Source organism: Gymnoscopelus microlampas (genome assembly GCF_963454915.1).
Source record: "Gymnoscopelus microlampas genome assembly, chromosome: 7".
Taxonomy (NCBI): Eukaryota; Metazoa; Chordata; class Actinopteri; order Myctophiformes; family Myctophidae; genus Gymnoscopelus; species Gymnoscopelus microlampas.
Window position 1 is genome coordinate 14,770,453 of NC_139944.1, and position 19,768 is coordinate 14,790,220.

The 19,768-nt window shown below is 40.8% G+C and overlaps 1 protein-coding gene across 4 annotated transcripts in view; it reads right to left on the reverse strand.

Moving 5' to 3' along the window:
* Positions 1–6,198: 6,198 nt before the first annotated feature.
* The window catches only part of LOC311049235 (nuclear GTPase SLIP-GC-like), a 55,282-nt gene continuing 41,712 nt past the window's right edge, over positions 6,199–19,768 (reverse strand). For 2 of the 4 annotated variants that reach the window (XM_084062734.1, XM_084062733.1), the window contains 14 exons: positions 18,680–18,773; positions 18,387–18,508; positions 15,161–15,322; positions 12,431–12,591; positions 12,208–12,328; positions 11,946–12,054; positions 11,547–11,680; positions 11,111–11,192; positions 10,909–10,987; positions 10,575–10,664; positions 9,877–10,186; positions 9,085–9,277; positions 8,812–8,928; positions 6,199–8,113 (listed from right to left, as the gene is read on the reverse strand). In XM_084062734.1, the coding sequence (XP_083918860.1) occupies positions 7,860–8,113; positions 8,812–8,928; positions 9,085–9,277; positions 9,877–10,186; positions 10,575–10,664; positions 10,909–10,987; positions 11,111–11,192; positions 11,547–11,680; positions 11,946–12,054; positions 12,208–12,328; positions 12,431–12,591; positions 15,161–15,322; positions 18,387–18,508; positions 18,680–18,773 (2,028 nt within the window). In that variant the 3' untranslated portion in view covers positions 6,199–7,859. The remainder of the gene's footprint in view (positions 8,114–8,811; positions 8,929–9,084; positions 9,278–9,876; positions 10,187–10,574; positions 10,665–10,908; positions 10,988–11,110; positions 11,193–11,546; positions 11,681–11,945; positions 12,055–12,207; positions 12,329–12,430; positions 12,592–15,160; positions 15,323–18,386; positions 18,509–18,679; positions 18,774–19,768) is intronic. The other 2 variants (XM_084062735.1, XM_084062732.1) reach the window with 2 other exon arrangements.

Genomic DNA, 19,768 nt, shown 5'->3' on the forward strand with positions numbered 1-19,768 from the left:
TTTATTGTGCAATTGATATTTTATTATTGTGAGTTTAATGTGGATTGTTATTTATTATTGAAGAAAGAGTAAAGGGTGCCAGCATTCTAAAGAGAAGTGGCAAGTCACATGTGACAGCCTGGCCACCGTCACATAATCACTGTACACAGATCACACTGAAAAGTTGACACAGATCTGATCAACCACCATGGTGTGACTTGCCTTTAGATACATTTTAGGCAAGTCACAAAACCAGGAGTTTCACACATGGACTGCCCAGGGAAACTCCCCTCACACACATGTTTATTCCCATTGACTCTCCTTGATCCTTCTCGTCAAGCTAAGTTAGCTCAATTGAATCATGTTGATGTTTTTGAATCAAAAATACATTTATCAATATTCAAGTACTTAGTATGATAACATTTAAAAGTTATATTATAAGTGATTCTGCCACCCATCAGTATGCAACTCAGACAGCAGCTCACTGGGTTGTGCCTCACAGGCCTCAAGGCCTCGATGTCTGCCTTGTTGTTCTAACCTCATGTCACCAGGCTTTCTGCAGTGTTGTGGAAAGACTAGTTTCTATTTACTGTTCAGAGCTCTGATCCGGTCTAGAGCCTGCCTACTGTATCCTGTAATTTGCACACACACACACACATACAGTACATGCACCACTGTTTCCTTATCCGTTCTACAGACCCAGAGAGGATCAGCTCCCTGCAGAGCAAACTGATCCCAGTCTATATTATTCAGTATCACACACTGCCACACCCATCCCAGTGAAACACCTGATATATATTATTTGTCTTCACAAACTGCTTTCAATAGACTTTTGTTCTTATGAAAACATTTTAAAATATTTCACCAGCATCATCTTAAACTATAAAGTCATATACAGTTCTATTGTACAATGTAATTGTGTTTGATTTTCTGGTTCAGTTTCACCTTTTAATGAGTTCTGTCTGTCAACGGTCCTTGTCTGTAGATTGAGATTTAGTCTAGTTGTTTTGTAGTTGAACTGTAGTCACACTCACAGCATCAGATACACGTTTCATTTCCTGTTCAGAAAAAGTGGCGGAGAGAGAGAGAGAGAGAGAGAGAGAGAGAGAGAGAGAGAGAGAGAGAGAGAGGGTTAACCACACATGCTGAACTGATGTTGCAAAGACTCTACAGAACAGCGAAGTTGTCATTGAAAGAGGAAACGTCACATAGAAGGTGATACAGGGACATTAACCCATTAAGACCTGAGGCCAATTCTACACATTCCTTCCAAACCAGTAGGTCTCAAATATTTTCGGGCCAACGACCCCCAAAATGATTTTTGGAACAAATGAACATTTTCAAGATTTTTCAAAGATAGCAGATGTACAAGCTTGCAGCGCGGCACAAAGTGACGCTCTGTGAGCTTGTAGATCTGCTAGTTTGAGAACCACTGTTCTAAACCACTGTTCTAAATCCTAAGAGTTCTCTGAGAAACGTATGTTGCTATACAGTATATAGCTCAAATCTAAAATGACACGGATGCTTTCCCGGTTTTAATGTGTTAAGTTGGATATTATTAAGACATTAAGATGGAGAGGCCTTTTATGCTAGCAGCAGAAAGCATAAACACAATTATGAGAACAGTTCATGAAGCTACATTCCATAAGCGTACGTGCGTTGTGTGTGCGTGCGTGTGTGTGAATGTGTGTGTGTGTGTGTGTGTGTGTATGTGCAACATTAAAAAAGCGCTATCCCTGTAAAAAAAAATCCCCACTACACCACTGGTTATGATATAGAACTGTATAGGGATAGATGTGATTATTCTTAGAACTTAACCCTTCCATGATATCTAAACAGATATTATTTAATACTTTCATTCTCATCTCCTTCCATGTTGCTCAAGAAGCTCAAGAAGTTTAAGAATACCAACATGAAAGTCAGCTGATTATAATAAACCTACAGCCTTATGTAGATGATAAAATATGTTTACCCTAGGCCTGAGGTGGAGAAACTAAACTACTTCAAAATGACAGATATAGATTCAAAATACAATGTATATCATATTTATAAACTACACATTTGCTTGTAACATACAGTAGGGCCTAGCCTGGGAAGCAAAGCTTTTCGGGTCTATGATCCGGTCGGGAGTGGAAGTAGCCCTACGTCACCAGGCGCGTCATCCGCGTCATCAGGCGACCGGATCGCGACAATCCGGAAAGACGTCGCCCCAAAATAGGTCCGTCCTAATAAAATCCTTGATGCGGCGTAGTTGAGCTTATTTTTTAAACATAAATGTGAGTGTACTTTCCGGAGACTATTTAGCGTCTGTATTATCCATATTATCCCACGGGGAAATTCTATTCCATTTAAATAGGGATTGGGGAACCAAAACAAAGCGGCACCGCAAAACCGGATCGCGACAATCCGGAAAGAGGATTCTTTTCTTTTTCTTTTTTTTCCCAGTAGGCGTGGCCTAGACCAGATCACACGGGTCTTTAGTAACGCATACCAGGCTTTCCTCCGAGGTGGAAAGACTGGTGACGTGAGGTTAAGTAGGGCCTATGCCCCAAAGCTCAGATGTACAAGTGAAGTGTCCGTGTGTGTCCGTGTGTGTGTCCGTGTGTGTCCATGTGTGTGTGTGTGTGTGTGTGTGTGTGTGTGTGTGTGTGTGTGTGTGCGTGCGTGCGTGCGTGCGTGCGTGCGTGCGTGCGTTTGTGCATGCTCACGCATGTGCACATAGCCGATCAGCTCAGTGCTAGCTGAAATACTTTATTCAACATGTGATTTTGTATGTAATTATATTTCTTATTATTTAGTTGCATTGTTAACGTGTTGTTTTTAATTTTGTTTCAATATATTATTATTTTTCCTTTTAGTTTTATATAAAAGCCCTTTACATAGACTCACCCACACATAAGTGCTTAAAATAATCAGACAACTTGTCTTTACTTGAATTTTTTTTTTTAAATTTAAGACTTACAATGCTTTCAAAACAGAGGTTTTAAAACAATCATTTGAACAGTCATAAGAACTTGCTACAACGGACAGGCATACGTTTGTGAGTGTCTGGTTGGCTACAGCTCTTGTTCTTGGGTCCTCTGCTAAGCGATTAACCCTTTCACACTCTGCAGTGCAGACACTAGTGTCTCTCATTGTGAGAGGATACATTCCTCACACATTCAATTCAAGACCACGGCTTTTCTCGAGTAGCCTAATGTTATGCAAAGCAGCCAGTTAGAGGCTATTGTTTTAGGTGTCGAGGACGGCGAGTGTCTGTGGAGCGCGCGTGCGTCATGTGGGGCGCACATGTGTGTGTGGTTCCTTCCTTTTCTTTATGTGAAGTGATTGTTTTTAATTTTTTATTTAAGCGCTATAACTCTGAGCTATCTATTATTATTATTACGGTCATCTCCTTCCATGTTGCTCAAGAAGCTCAAGAAGAAGTTTGAAGCAATATGAATGGCAGCTTATTATTATTAACATAATAGCATGTGTATTTTATTTGTGTAGATAATAAAATGTGTTTACCCTAGGCCTGAGGTGTGGAAACTAAACTACTTATAATATTCATAAAATGTATCATATTTATAATGAACACATTTGCTTGTAACAAACAGTGTAGGAGCCATTTTTTTTGTTTATATATTCAATAATAATATTGTATTTATTTATTGGCCTTCTTGTATTGTGGTGTCCCCCAATGTTTTTCTCCCCAATTTAGTCGTTATGCCAATTATTTCCTCCCCACACACATTTGTGTGTTGTCACTGCTGATTTATCCTATTGGCGATAAATCAGAGCCCCCACCAGGAGGACGTAGAACCTTCGTCCTTCTCCTCCCGCCCAACACTCCCCGCTGACAGGTGCCGCCCCAGGCCGTAGGAGTACATGCAAATGACCAGTATCACCCTCCCAGCCCGGCTTCCCCCGTACACGGGCCAATTGTGTTCGTGCAGACACTTGACAAAGCCGGATGCAACCTCCTTGGTGGTGGGCAGGGACTTTACCACTGCACCACCCAAGCACCATCGCAGGTCTCTTTATAAGGAGAGGTGAGTCATGCTACAGTAGGGGGGGGGGGGGGGGGGGGGGTAGTTTTCTTTTAATTCATCTGTTTGTAAACAGAAGAAAAATAAACATCTTTAAGTTGAAATCTAACCAAACCTGGAGTGGACATTCTATTCTTCAATGTGCAACATGCATCTATTATTTCAGTCTGCCCAAGAGTGGCTCACACAAATGGAAAATGTGTTTAAAAAAAAAAAAATGATAGTGGTTACAACAAAGGGGGGGGGGGGGGGGGGGGGGGTATACCTCAAAGCTCAGATGTACAACTTCATCAACATGTTAAGTTCACTGTCCTGCAGATTGCACCAACCAACAATAGTTAATCAAATAAGTACATAAACTATAAACATAACTAACAACAAAACTGTTACAATGAATCAATGAATCCAATGAATCAATGAATCCAAAATGAATTTAATCTACAAATCCTATATAAATGTATGAATCCTATATACATTCATGAATGTTATATGATATATGTCATACATATGTTATATGTATGACGCATATATAAATCTATGAATCCTATATGAATCTGTGAATTATATATGAATGTATTAATCATATATTAATCTATGAATCTATGCAGTAAATCTATATGAATCATATAAAAATCTATGCATGCTTTATGAATCTATGACTCCTAAATATATGAATCCTATGTAAATATATGAATCATATTTAAGAAATATATTGCTCTAAAGTTCAAAACATTTGTCAGTAACTTAATCAAAGATTGAACCCCATGAAAAACGTTTTTATTTTAAGAAGACAAAGTTGATATAATCAGAATCCAGAACACCATTTTTGTCTCTTGAAGAGCACCTCATATGAATCTAATGTAAATTTAACAACTAGCTGTAATGATGAAGCCGGATAATGAAAATCTGGCAAATTATTTGTAAAAATTACAATGGAATTAAAATGTAGAGCTCTTGTAAATAGAAAGAGGATACATGATAATGATACATAACAATGAAAGCATCATGGCCTGAAAAGATACATTGTCTTAATAGAATGTTTGGCCTGAAATGTTACATGATAATGATACATAACAATGAAAGCATCATGGCCTGAAAAGATACATTGTCTTAATAGAATGTTTGGCCTGAAATGTAAATGGCCGGGTTTCCCAAACAGCTTCGTAGAGATGCTTCGTAGAGATGCTGCGCAGGTCCTACGACGGGTCTAACGTGTGTCGTCACAGGCGTTAGCAGGCACGTAGATTTCAGGTCATGCCCTCAGCAGCCACGTAGATTTCAGGTCATGCGCAGCCTACTCAGTTTGCGTAAGGGCCTCCTACACAGCAAACCTACGCTCCCTCATTAGTAGCAGATGGTTGTAACCTGGCAACGTGCCATCTAAACTGGCTTCACGAGACACCATAGTCGTAGGTTCTCCAGTGCACGGAGTTACGTGTGTGCTAAAACTACATTCTGCCATCAGCATGCACGCAGCCTACCCCCCAGCCACGCCCCCGAGAGACGTAGCCTCGAGTGCTGTTCAACGCAGCAGTTTGTAGCAGTTTGTACCCATCGTAGCGAAATAGATCTATGAAAAGACCGACACACACACACACACACACACACACACGTGTGTATGTATATATATATATATATATATATATATATATATATATATATATATACATTACGGCCGGGCCGGTGCGTAACGTGCCCCAAAAAAAACCAGACATACAAGCTGTCAACGCACATGCCGTGTCGATAGCTTGCAGATCTGTTAGGGCGAGCGGCTGCAGTGCTTCGTCCTCTATGCATGAACCCGAAGTTTACAAATCGTACTCTCACGGATGATCCGATCATCTAATAAAAATATTAAGCATATGCCAAGTTAACTAAAGGTATATAAATGATGCTGAGCTAAATATGTTTCCTTAATTTCGAAGTTTTATAGTTAAACTTTATGATGAAAGTGCAGTTCCTCTCACAAAGTGACAGCTGTGAATGGTTAAAAAATCTTTTGAAAATAGCAGATCTACAATCTCACAACGCCTCATAAGCTTGTAGAAGTAATTTAATGCATAAATATATTATTCAAACGTTGTATTTACAGTGGACTGCTTGTCCTGTAACCTTCACACGCCTTGCGTGAACCGACAGGTAGATAAACTCCATCTCCAATTACCACACAGACAAAGACGTTCCAGTTGAGGATCTTTACTGTAGCAACTGGCAGTAGGGTAAAACTGACAGAAAGAAAACATACATACAGTCACATGTCAGTCATGTGCATAAATCACATAAATGCTAGTACAAGGTAAGCATGAATATATCACACAAACGATCCAAAAGTTACACAAAGCTTCCAAATGTTCCATAAACAAAGACTAAGGTAAGTATAATGTTGCAAACTACAATGTATCAGCACACATTCTTAACACAAGCAGGTACAAACATATTGCCCAAAAATGAATACAGTGTCTGTATTAAATCCACACATGAACTGAACAAATGTCTCTTAATTGTAAGAACATGCATAAACAAAAGTCAAAGTCTTTTTAACTCTTACCAACGATGCTTTCAAAGAACTGAACATAAAAAGAAGAGAGAAGAAAGGCACATCCTTCTCTGGGCTTGGTACAAGTAGAACTGAACAGCTCTGCACTTTGTTAGACTAGTCAGCAGTCTCTAATCAAACTTATTAGACGCACCTGTTGGAGTGCTCTGATCATAATGATTGCTAGGTCATGGTGACATCATCAATTACACCTTACAGGGCAGCCTGACCTTTACAATCAGTTACATGCAGTTACACAAACTAACACACAGGGGGTGCTAAACAACAAAATAAAATACTGACTGACAGGGCAGCACACTGCTTCAGGACATCTGACAATTGGCTCTGTCACCGACAGCATTTTTATCGGAACATGCTATAATTTATCAACGCCGGGTTCATGCATATGTAGTGGAAGCAGTGGGTTGGGATCGAACCCGAAGTTCCCACTCGCCATCCCAACGCGTTACCAGTCATGCCAATAAGACTGAGCCCGATTGTTAGGTGTTTTGCACGCCATTTCTCGCTAATTTGAGTGTGGGGCCTACCTAACAGCCGCTCGCCCCAAAATAACAGATCTGCAAGTTATATCAACACGGCATGTCGCAGTGTGTTTGTTGTATGTATGTCAGTTTTTTTGGGGAGGCGTCGCCCGTTACGCGCCGTTATATATATATCTATATATCTATATATATCTGTATCTATATATATATATATATATATATATATATATATATTCCTAAACTTTCCTAAAGTAAATTCCCCCCATTGGTGCTAAAAGCTGTCAATCATGCAGGGGGACGCCCCCTCTATCCTCTGAATTTTTTTGAACGGCGAACAATGGCCGCCGTGTTCATTTAAGATCATTGAAATGTCACCTTAAAATGCATTTTAATACATTACAGAATGTACCTAAACAAATGTAAGTGTCCAATACATATAAAGGTAATTTAGATAAAGGTGCGACTTTATCTTTGTATATTCGCAAAATTCTGTATATATATATATATGTATGCAAAGGGTGTTTAAACTATAATAGTAGGACAGCACTACGTAGTTGACGTAGGCTTACGTCCAGGAGCTCTTTACGTGCATGCTGCCTCCGGAGTGTAGTTTTAGCACAGACGTTAACACCGTGCGCTTGAGAACCTGCGGCAATGCTGTCTCCAGAAGCCAGTTTAGACGGCACGTTGGGTACACACAGCTGATACTAACGAAGATAGGGCGCAGCGGGGTTGCTACTGCGCAGCTGCACGCAGCTTCTAGGCTACGCATGATCTTTAAATTCGTTTGGGAAACCCGGCCAATGACATTTACTCCAGCTCCTTCAGAAGATCTTTCTCATACTCCCGAAGACCGTTGCAGAAAACAACTTTGGCTTTTTGGGTTTTCAGGTGTGGATAGAGTTCTCTCATCTTTTCCTGGTTGGTGGCTTTAGACGCCACTTTATTGTAGGCGTCTTGAGTGATGACACCTTCCTCACGAAGCACTTCCAGGATGGATTCGACATTGGTCACACTCTCAATCAGTTTACGCCGGTGTTGGTCAACAAAGTGCTTCGATGAAGCTAGGGGGAATGAAAATGTTAGTGTGGGTGAGACTGTCTCTGTGGGTGAAATTTTTTTTTTTTTTTAACATGTTTCTGAACATTCAATATTTTAAAATGCGACTTTACATCCCTCAGTTACTGGAATATTATCAAGTATTTGTTTAGGCGTATCTTAGTATTTGGAATTTGATGTAGGCTTTGGTATAGTCTACTAGTTGTTGGTTCCTATACTGTTTACAACAAGCCAACAATGTAAAACTGTATGGCTGTCAATGTACGCTGCATGTGTTTCAAGATAGCAAGATAAGCATAACGTATATTGACATTAAAATGGTTCAATGTTTACAGACTATAAACATAGTGTGAAGAACAGCTGGCAAGAAACGGTTTCATGTACAGTATGGAAGTTTGATTGTAGGACTATCATCTCATAATATAATATACATTGACATTAGAGGTAGTGTAAGTGATATTTTTTGGTTAAAACGAAACGTTTTAACCAAATATAGAGGTTAACGTGAAAAGTTAACCTCTATATTTTGATTGTAATTATTGAGAGTGTTTGTTCAGGGGTCTACCCGTCTCGCAGCTCTTTAATAAATAGAACATTCATTTTATAGTGGGTTGCCAATTTCATCAGGAGAGAACACGCACGCATGCACGCACGCACGCACGCACGCACGCACACACACACACTTTGGTCTTTGTGTTCTCACCTTTTGCCTGTGGGCGTCTGTCTCCTGGTTTGTCCTGTTGTGGTTGCACTGGGGAGCTGGCAGGGCTGACCATCTCAATGGCTCCTCCGCTGAGGTTTTCATACTGACTTGATGACACTGCAGGACAGATAGGAATTCAAGTTACTAACTCTGGCAGCCTCTCATGCAGGAGTCTTTGTCTGAGGCTATTTGTTACATGATGGATGGGGTAGGGGGAGGTGTTATTATTATTATTATTATCATTAACATCCATAAATGTTTTATCAATATCACCTTTAATCTGTTCAGAAACAACGTCTGGCTGTTTTCTGAGATCGTGTTTCTCCTGTTGGGGTTCTGCTTCTGTGTTCCGGGCAGACTGCTCCAGCTCGCTGCTATGTTGGAACATCTCATCCTCCTCTTCACCAGCCATCTTCCTCCTCTTACATGCACTCCCCTGATGCTCTTCAGATTCTCTACTTGGTTCCTTTTATGAATTATGATTACCAAGGTTATTTATTTATGCATTTGATCTAAATTTCACATACATGGATTTGATCAAAAGGATAGGCTAGCTCTACCAAAAAGCACAAACATCACCAGCATTTGGGTGCTGCACGGGCACGGCATGTGCGGCATGTGGAGGAAGGCTCTGCCAAAATGCTAAATAAAAAGGACCTAAAAGACATTTTGCTGGTGGTCAGATGGGTGGGCCATGTGCATTTTCAGAACATGTTTATTTGAATGATCGGTTGTGTTCTGACTTGGATCGATGGCACTAACCTATGTTCCTATTTATCGGTATCACAATGAACACTTGTTTTTCAATGTTTTAAAGAAAGATGATTTCTCTTTTTACATGATTTGTTTTTATATTACTGTTATATATATTAAAATCTTTGTGTTTTGAATAATTATTTGGGGGCCCATTTGTAATATCCTCACGGCCCACCAGTAGGTCCCGTTCCACAGGTTGAGAATTGCTGGTATAGTATATAATAGTATATAAACAATAAAAATAAACTGTTTCACAGCAGACATTAATGTTCTAATAACTAGACGTCTATGTGCAAACTTTCTTCTCACCTCTTCCATCTTTTCATCCCCAGATCCTGTCTGTGTGAGAGTGGAACAGTCTGTCTGCTGGAGAACTTTCAGCACCGAGGACAAGGCTTCATTAACAGTGAGCTCAGGACGGACAGGGTACCTCTTCTTACACAGGGGAGTGAGGGGACACACGTAGTCTCCTGATGTGGGGCTTGGCTCTGCCCAGTATGTATTGATGCAACGCTCACAGTAACTGTGTCCACAGGGAATGGCGACAGGGTCCGTCATTATGGAAGAACACTTACAGCACCGGATATGCTGCAGTACATTGGAGATTAACTCATTGGAGCTGAGGGGGGTGTTATAAACAGGGTGAGAGTGAATAATAGATGGAGAGAGAGATGGGCAATGTTGAGTAGAAACCTTCTAACTCCATATTTTTTTATTATTTTTTTGTAAATGAATGCCCTACTTCGTCATTGAAAAGTGTCATGCAATTTAGCAAAAATAGCGTATCTACAACCTCACAATGTCGTTACCCCTCGCAAGCTTGTAGATTGGCTTTAAATGTTAAGTGAAAGTAAACTATATAATAACTAGGCCTACGTTGGTTCCATTTACATTTAGTTCTTTCCCCCCCCCAATTTCATGAAAAGTAAAGGATCTGAACATTTCCGCCATACGGCAACAATATTCTAAAGTTAAACCATTCAGTGATAAAGACCAAGCTTCCTCACCTCAGAACAGGAGACCAAGTCTGTTTTTTTAACTTGTCAGTCTTCATAGACATACAGCTGGGAGAGGGACTGTCTGTGCTCTCCTTAATGCTGAAAATCATACAGTAAAGCTGCTTGTTAACATGTCTGATCTTAACAGCTGAAGTCAAAGTCAGTTCTACTTTGGCTTGCTTTAAAGGAATTGTCTGTCTCATGGATTACGTTGTCATAATATAAAAATACATAAAATATATAGAAATATTACATATCTTATCTGATACAGAAACAGTCATTAATCCTCGACAAATGAATGAATGAATTATGAATTAACATTTATTGATTTTAAATAATTCACCCTGTGTTTGCACTACTTCTGCTGGAGCCCTTCAGTTTATCATATATTTTCTTCACTTCTTCATACTGCTCAGTGACATCTGAAACATCATTGATTGAAATGTATTTCACTAGTGACTGCAATATCCAAATTAACTTGTTTTGTCACATCACTTGTAAATTTCAATATACACGACTGGTTGATTGTGAAATCTTATCGTTACCTGGGACAGAGTGGTCATTTGTCTTGAGTGACCGGTCAATGGATGTCAGCATATATTCTTGTAATGTTTCCAACAATGTATCCTAGAATGAAGATGAACTGCTCAGTGCCAGAATGAGAATATCAGAATATTTATATTTACATATGTGGGAACTTCAATTCCAAGTTCCCACATGGACACACAGTAGTAAGAGAGCACACCGAGCTATGGCAGGCGCAAGGCAGTCCTAGACAATCCTACAACAATGCTCATGTTGAATGGAAAACGTGAACATGAACCATGAAGAGAGAGAGTATTTTGATTGCTATTTGTGATCAACAACGAGACCCAGTGTTTGAAGCTCACTGTTCATTCGTTCTTGAGCATATAGCATAAGAAATGTCTAATGGAATTTGGTCTGTGTCCAAGATATACTGTATACGAGTGTTAGACAAACCTTCAGACTCTCCACTAGATCCAGCATGCAATCCTTAGCATTTACAAACATGGTGGATTTTGATGTGTTAAGATGCTCAAGCATCTTTTTCCTCATGTCTTCCAGCATGCCTTTGCCACTGAGCTCTGCTGCTTCTATAGTATAGCAAATAGAAAACAAATTTAATTTTGATCACATTGGTATGCTGAAGAGGTGAAGGACTTGCATACCACAAACAATTTAAGGATGATTTCTTAGACAGAGACAGACAAACTTTTCTTAGATCTTTTTACATGCTCAAGCCAAAATCGCTCTAGTGCAAAGTGATAGGACAAACGTTTCGGTCACAAGACCTAAGTGCCATAGGAATATGCTCAATCAAAAGGTCATACACATGTAGGAGGCATGCTTGTTACTTACTGTTGTAACATGGCTGCATTGATTCCTTGATTGACTTTGTTAGACTGAAGTAGATGTTTTTCTTTTCTTTACAGATGACATTGGCAAGTTTTTTATTTAATTTCTCCTCCTGTTAAAAATAACTTAAAAATGAATAAGCAATTCATAAGCATTACATATTCTGCCTATAGAACAATTATTGTCATAGTGAAAAAAATAAAAACTTCTGTGTGTCTTTCTATACTTCAGAGAAGAAGACCTTCAAAATGAGCTGTAATTATACCTCTGTCTTTAGAAATGTCATTTGCAATGCAAGGCTCCCTTCGTGCTTGTCACTGAGGCTGTCTGTCTGTAAAAGTGTGAATTTATTGATGGCTTCTTTGATGGGTCCAGGTCTTCCATTCCTGAAATATATGATCTACATTCAGTTAAAGAGGCCCTTTTAGACCCACTCCCCAATAATGCTGGAAGAAATTATTTAATGCCTACTGACAGTAGGTACTCACGGGAAGGTCTTGCTGAACTCTTGATCAATAGTTTCTCTCATGTGTTTAGATAATCTCTCATTGAGATTCACTTCAGTCTTTCTTCTGTTTTTTGTTTTTTTGTAAATGCCATTGTTCTGAACTAAAGACTTCAACATTGAATGATGTACAGTTTTTCCTTCCTGAAATAATTGAGAAGATTGCATTTATAAGGCAGTCATATTTTGGTACAGATATTATTCACATAATATGGCTCTTTTCAACTACAACAACCAAGTGAACCATGACGTGCTGTATAACATATTTCACAGGTTCTGGATTTTGCTTCCTTACATTACGGCTGGGTTTCACATAAACATGAACACATGAACCTAATTTGGGCCCTGCTCTTTTTTATTGTCTCCGCCAGGCCGAAAGGCATGGCAAGAGTGGCCCTCATTTATCAATGGAGTGTAAAACACGGCTTATATTTTTCCATAAATTCGGCCATACACCAACGTCCTAGTCACATTTATGAAGCGATCCTATACTACAGCCAATCCTAGTGTACATTTGGTCGGAGCCTTGATAAATGTCACGGCTGAAACCGAGCGTCATTTAAATAACACGCCCTTTAATATTCGATTATACGACATGAAGAACCAGAATACGACCAAACAACGCATGGAAAGCCAATAAAGGAGTTTCCCCCGCTCTCCTCCCTGCCACACACACACCTACTTGCAAGCCCAAGTGTAGCATTGGCACTCTGTGGAAATAGCAGTTTTTCATGTATTCCGTGATGGTGCAATCTTTGTCAAGTAGCCTACATGAATGACACTAATCTCATCGTCATAAATCATACCATGCGTTTGTATATTAATTTAAACCATTACGAGCAGTCCGCGTTGTTGTAGTTTACACTAAAAGAAAGCAATCATGTATTCCCCCTTGAGTCACGGGCTGCCGTGACGCCACGTTAAATGAGAAATAGTGATCATTGATGAATTCTTCATGCTGTGAATCCACAGCATGAAGAATAACCTGCGCTGGTCAAAGGTTTGGAGGGTCGGGTTTATATCCTCAACCCAGCCCAGGTTGTATAACTCCACGCCAGTCCCGACTCCCGAAAATGCTCTCACATAATCGCTCGTATATTTTGAAAATAGCAGATCTACAAGCTCACAACACGTCGCGATGCGACGCGTTGAGCTTGTAGATCTGCTGTTTTCAAATAGCCATTGCAGCCAGATCTGCAAGCTTAACCGAATGACTGTTAAAGCAGTTTGTTTAAATGAGTTTATAAAACGTTATCTTTTCACAGGGATTATTTATTATTGTGTTAGATATACATTTTGGAGTGGATACATGTGTCCAGATGCCTGTCAGACAGTCAGACAATGCTGCTCCGCAGGTCCAAGATGGAACAAACGGGTGCAGCCAAAGTCAACAACTGCTCGCGACCTGACGTGAGATTTGAGTGGGCGGTACGCTGAAGCCAAAGTCAGGATATATTGATAAATGCTGAAAGTTGTGGTGACCTCGCCGTACGCCCATTATTTGGTTTACACCGCGTTGATAAATGAGGGTGAGTATGCTTTGCACCCTGTCCGTCCGTGTCCGTGTGTGTCTGTCTGTGAACAGCTAATTTCCCCCACCAGGAAGCCGCTTTTTGCAAAACACTTTTTTTGACAGTACTCCTACAGATGTTGTCCAAACATCACGCAAATCGGTACACAATATCTCTATAGTCATTAAACGAAACGGGTCTTTCAGATTTTTCATATTCCATCCTGATTGGCTAAGAATGGCTTTGAAAGTTTGCTGGATTGGTCCGTTTAGAACAAAATGCCTCAAATCATGAACACAGCATGCAATTTCCGTGAAATTTTGCACGCACATTCCCGCTAGGCCGAGGAGGAAATGGCAATTCAAAATGTTCAAATCAGCCTCATGGTGTCGCTATAACAGGCCAATTCGTGTTTTTACCTATAACTGCACCGATCTGTGCAAAAACTTTGTATGTTGCACTCCCTAGAGGTCAAGGAGCAACCTTTGCCCTGCATTTTTCACATCTGCCTAGTGCCACCAGGAGGCCGACTTATGTAAAAGGCCGATTTTTGCAAAACATTTTCTTTATTTTACTCTTGCAAATGTTGCCTAAACATCATGCAAATCGGTACATATTATCTCTTTAGTGAAGTCATCAAGACGGATCCGTCCGATCCATCCGATTTTTCACATTCCAGCCTGATTGGCAAATTCCCAAAATTGCTGGCCCACAATAACCTACCTGACCTGGCGGAGACCTGTGCTCCGAGGAGCACTTTTTCTAGTTAGTTCTATTTTTAAAGGTAGGGTAAGTGAAACTATTTTGCTAAAATAAGTGTTAAATAGCTCTATATTCTGATATTAGTCATTGCTATAGAGTGTTTGTTCAGTAACAGGGGTGTCCCTGTCACTCCAGGTCTTTCACATTTTCAGGCCAGGATACCAATTTTATCCAAACAGGAGAGAGAACTCACATAGGATAACAGGATGAACAAGTTAAATGACACAAAGAAATGAGTAGACAAAATTGGAACTGGAACACTACATTAAAGCTGATAAATGGGTAATACCTCCTGATTGGCTGAAATTGGCAACCCACCTGCACATTTTCTGTGTATTAAAGAGCTGGAGAGACAGAGAGACCCCTGTTACTGAACAAACACTCAGAGTTTCAGGTTATGGAAAGATCTGGGTTGAAAAGAGATGAAACACTTTACTCACCGTGACATCCTTCAAGATGCTCTCACATGATTTTAGTGACAGTCGAACCCCTTCATCAAGGCATGTTTCCAAAGCCTCTTTACACTTCATTATGGCTTGATCGACTTCAATCCAATCCTGAAGTCTTGTTTCCCGGTTGCACACGTCCACTAAGAGGGAACCCTAAGATAAAAATGTGGCACTCAGAACAATAACCAAAATGTAGTACAATATCACCTAAATTGTGTGTGTGTGTGTGTGTGTGTGTGTGTGTGTGTGTGTGTGTGTGTGTGTGTGTGTGTGTGTGTGTGTGTGTGTGTGTGTGAGTCCTGCAGGCCCGCCAGAGCCCGCCCATGGCCCGGCCCGGCCCGCCAAAACGGGCCGGGCTTGGGCTGATTCTGTATTTGACAAACGGGCCCAGGGCCGGGCTCGGCCCGATTACAAACGGGCCCAGGGCCGGGCTCGGGCTGATTCTGTATTTGACAAACGGGCCTAGGGCCGGGCTCGGGCTCACAGAACATTTTGCGCAGATAATTGATGATTGAACATTGAACATGATCGGCCGCTCGCGAAACCCCGGTATAGTGATCCGCATCATGGTTGTGCGAGTCTCTCACTGCGCTGCCTGCTGCACAGCACGCTGCTAGTCACGTGACAACAACACCGACACAAACACACACACCAAAAGCCACACATAGTGAACGATGGACAAGCAGAAGATGAAGGAAAAGTTGGCTCGCGGCCGGAGCTCCAAGCACCTTAAAGGAGCATTTCACCCCTGGAAGAAACTGCAATCACTCAATGGTAATAGTATTTGTAGTAGATAACAGTAGCACAATTTAAAATTTGCACCCTATGGCCAGAAAAATAATGAAATCTGTGTGTTTGACTAGGTTTTGACTGGACTGCTTATTACTACAATGACCATAATGCTTTTGGTGCACTGCCCCTCCCTGTGGCAGGGGAGGTTCGGTGTGGGTGGGATCTCCAACAACAACGTTGAAACAGCATGGCAGTGTTGCCATGTCTGCTTATTATAAGCGGCTTCTTTCTAAAATGTAGTTGATATTTAGGCTTGTTTCCAAATGTTTTGATTGTTGTTTAAACCAGTGGTTCTCAAACATGTTCATGTATTTTTCCACAGTCCCCCATCTGAAATTATAATTTGTGCCAGGGAGCCCCTAACAAATATGTGTGTGTCAAAAATATTCCACATTTTGCACTTTTTCCCCCTCAAGATTTATTTGTAAATAGCAGATCTACAAGCTCACAATGGGTCGCGAAGCGTTGTGAGCTTGTAGATCGGCAATTTTCAAATATATAATATCCCATGTCTAGGTAAAGTGCTCTTGGCCTAGTTATCTTCTTTTGGGTTTGTTTTCATAGACCTGGTTGCTTAATTCTCTCACAATATCTGGCAACACTGACTTAAGAACGCACACGTTCATCTAGTTACATATATGTCCAAGGATTCGTTAGTGATGTCATATCACTGACAAATCCTTGCTATCTTCATGCAGTTCTACTTCCGTGTCGCATAGTAGTGACATCACTGTCGAATCCTTGGTGTTTTTATCCTAGCCTTTCGCGACGGTTTGTTTACCAGCGCTGCCATTACACGCTGGCTTTTTTTTTTCACGCTTGCGCTTATGAAACACTACAAAGGATTATTATTTCATGTCAACATTCAAGTACAACTATCAGAAGATAACTCAGGTAAAGTCTCACTCTGCAAGGGGGTTTTGTCCGCTGGGCGCAGCTAATGGGAGTGACTGGCCGAGTGGCCGTGTGGGGACACCCCATTGGGGCGGTCTTTGGAGCTGGTCTGTGTGAGACGCGACGAGACAACATGTAGTGCGGAAAAGGAATGACATAACATCTCGTGACGTAAATAACGTCACGAGATGTTCGAAGATTACTAGATATCTCAAAACACAGATCATACACAAAAATAATAATAATTGAGTCCTAAACTTCATTACCATTGGGTCAGTTTCTTCCAGGGGTGAAATGTCCCTTTAATAGTAGTAGTTACGTTTAATAAAACTACAACTAGGCTACTACAAGTACTTTTTATATAGTGTGTGTGTGTGTGTGTGTGTGTGTGTTCTTGACTTCTTGTGGGGTTGTTTTTATCAGAGCGCGAGAGCAGCTGCAGCTGCGCTGCGCGCACGCTCGAAAATAATTCATTAATAAAAAAGGTCTCGGACTTCAGGCCGGGCTCGGACTGTAAAATTGCGCAACCAATCGGGCCACGGGCCGGGCCGGGCTGAATACCACGGGCCAGGGCCGGGCTCGGACTGTAAAATTGCGCCACCTATCGGGCCAGGGGCCGGGCCGGGCTGAATACCACGGGCCAGGGCCGGGCTCGGGCCCACATTCTCGGCCCGTGCAGGGCTCTACGTGTGTGTGTGTGTGTGTGTGTGTGTGTGTGTGTGTGTGTGTGTGTGTGTGTGTGTGTGTGTGCGTGTGTGTATGACTTGAGGGCCCAAATGTCCCCACAAGTATAGCGGCATTTGAGAAAGAGACTAGTGTGAAGACCATTTTCCTGGTCCTTATTATCCCTAGTCTGGGAGGCATTGCGTCGGAGCTTGGACAGCAGGGGCGCGGCCACTGCGTTGTGATTCAAATCAACAGCCAATGAAGAAAAGGGGGCGGGATCCACATGCAGTGGGTGTTGCATGTAAATAGGATCGACGGGAAGCAATTTCCCATTGAGAAATTGCGGCCGCCATTGTTGTGTACTGCTGTTTGCCTCTCGTCGGACTTTTTAGACGAGTTGCACAGCTCTCAGACCGGTAAGAGGCGTGTCCGCTCAGATTCTGAGCGTAAGTTACATCCCGTCCACAAATACCAGGGCTCTGGCCCAGAAGTTCCTCGCCAGAGCTGGCGAAAACTTCTGGGAACTCAGATTATATTATCCCTGATTAATACTTAGTTGCATGCAGGTGTTGCACAGTGACACTTTGTGAGCTTGTACATCTGCTTTTTTGGCTTCAGGGTGCGGTCACACCGAACTTTAATTCTGCCTATCCAGCAGATTTTGCCAATACTTTTCAATGGGAATGGAGCGGTTTGTTGCCATTCGCGGATTTCCGGGTTAAAAATAATTCCAAAAGATTAAATGAAAATGGCATTCATAATATTGCTATCGTAAAATGTTGATGTCCTCACAAGTAGAGTAATACAAACATGCCTGCCTGCCTGCCTGCCTGCCTGCCTGCGGTGTGTGCTTACATGTTCGTACCGTTTCAGGTGTATTCGCTGCTTTCATCAGAGAAAGTATTCCATAGGCTCCAGAGACATAATAGTTGGTCTTTGATTGATGTTCATTGAGAAGTTTCACAAATTTCTGAAGTTTGGGTATATCTGGAAAAAGATTTGTGAAATGTTTTGCATACACGTATTTTGCAGTCAAATCTACTGTACAAAATGTATGTTTTGCTTCAATTGAAAATACATTATTTTCACTTCTATACAAACTGCAGATGTGGTAAATCCATACTAAACATATCTGTAAAGTGTAAAGTCCTGTCCTACCAGTGTCTCCTTCTTGCAGATACTTTAACTCGTTTACGTCTTCAGAGGTGACTGTGAACACTTTGAAAAAGTCATTGTCACCACTGAAATGTTTCTGAAAAATAATTAAATGATAATATTAAAAAATCACGTGTGTGTGTGTGTGTGTGTGTGTGTGTGTGTGTGTGTGTGTGTGTGTGTGTGTGTGTGTGTGTGTGTGTGTGTGTGAAATAGAGTTGGACAATGGGCATTTTAAATCATAATATTTTGATGCATCAGTAAACATATTCAACCCATTAAGAGCTGAGGCCGATTCTACAAATGCCTTTTAAATCAGAATAGTTCTCAAACTATTTCATGCCAAGGACCCCCAAAATTATTTGTATTTGTATTTATTCAAAACCTTTCTAAAAAATGTCAATATTTTTCCAAACATTTCAAAAATATTATTTGAGAACCACTGTTCTAAATCCTAAATGTGTTTTGAAAAACGTATGTTGCAATATAAATTAGATAGCTAAAATCAAAAATTACACTAGGCCTGTCCCCGACTAAGGATTTCTATAGTCAATCTGATTGGCCAAATGTTGCCTATAGTCAACTACTATAGTCGACTAATGCAACACCAATATATATATATATATATATTTAGATTCTTTTTTTCTTTTTAATTGGCATGATTCGACTGAGATTGGCAGTCGAATCAGTTTGATTCGACTGCCAATCTCTTAACATATACTTATATATATACTTATGCTTGGTTTCTCCCAATAAATCATGATGTATATCCTATTTTTGGCAAAATATTAGTTAATTAAAATAACAAGTTAGGCCAATCTCTCAGTCGAATAATGAAAAAAAAAAGTTTTTGAATAATGTATTCCCTTTTTTTATTTTTTTATAATTCAACTAAGAGATTAGCAGTCGACTCAGACTCCCCTCGACTGATTAGACGACTATTCGAATAATCGAGGTCAGGCCTAAGTGACACAGATGCTTTCCCGGTCTTAATGGGTTAAAACAATGCATGTGTGCTGTCAGAAGCAGACATGAGCCTGTGTGGCACCTGGTCCCCATGCACACATGCAGGGAAAAACATGCCAATTCCTC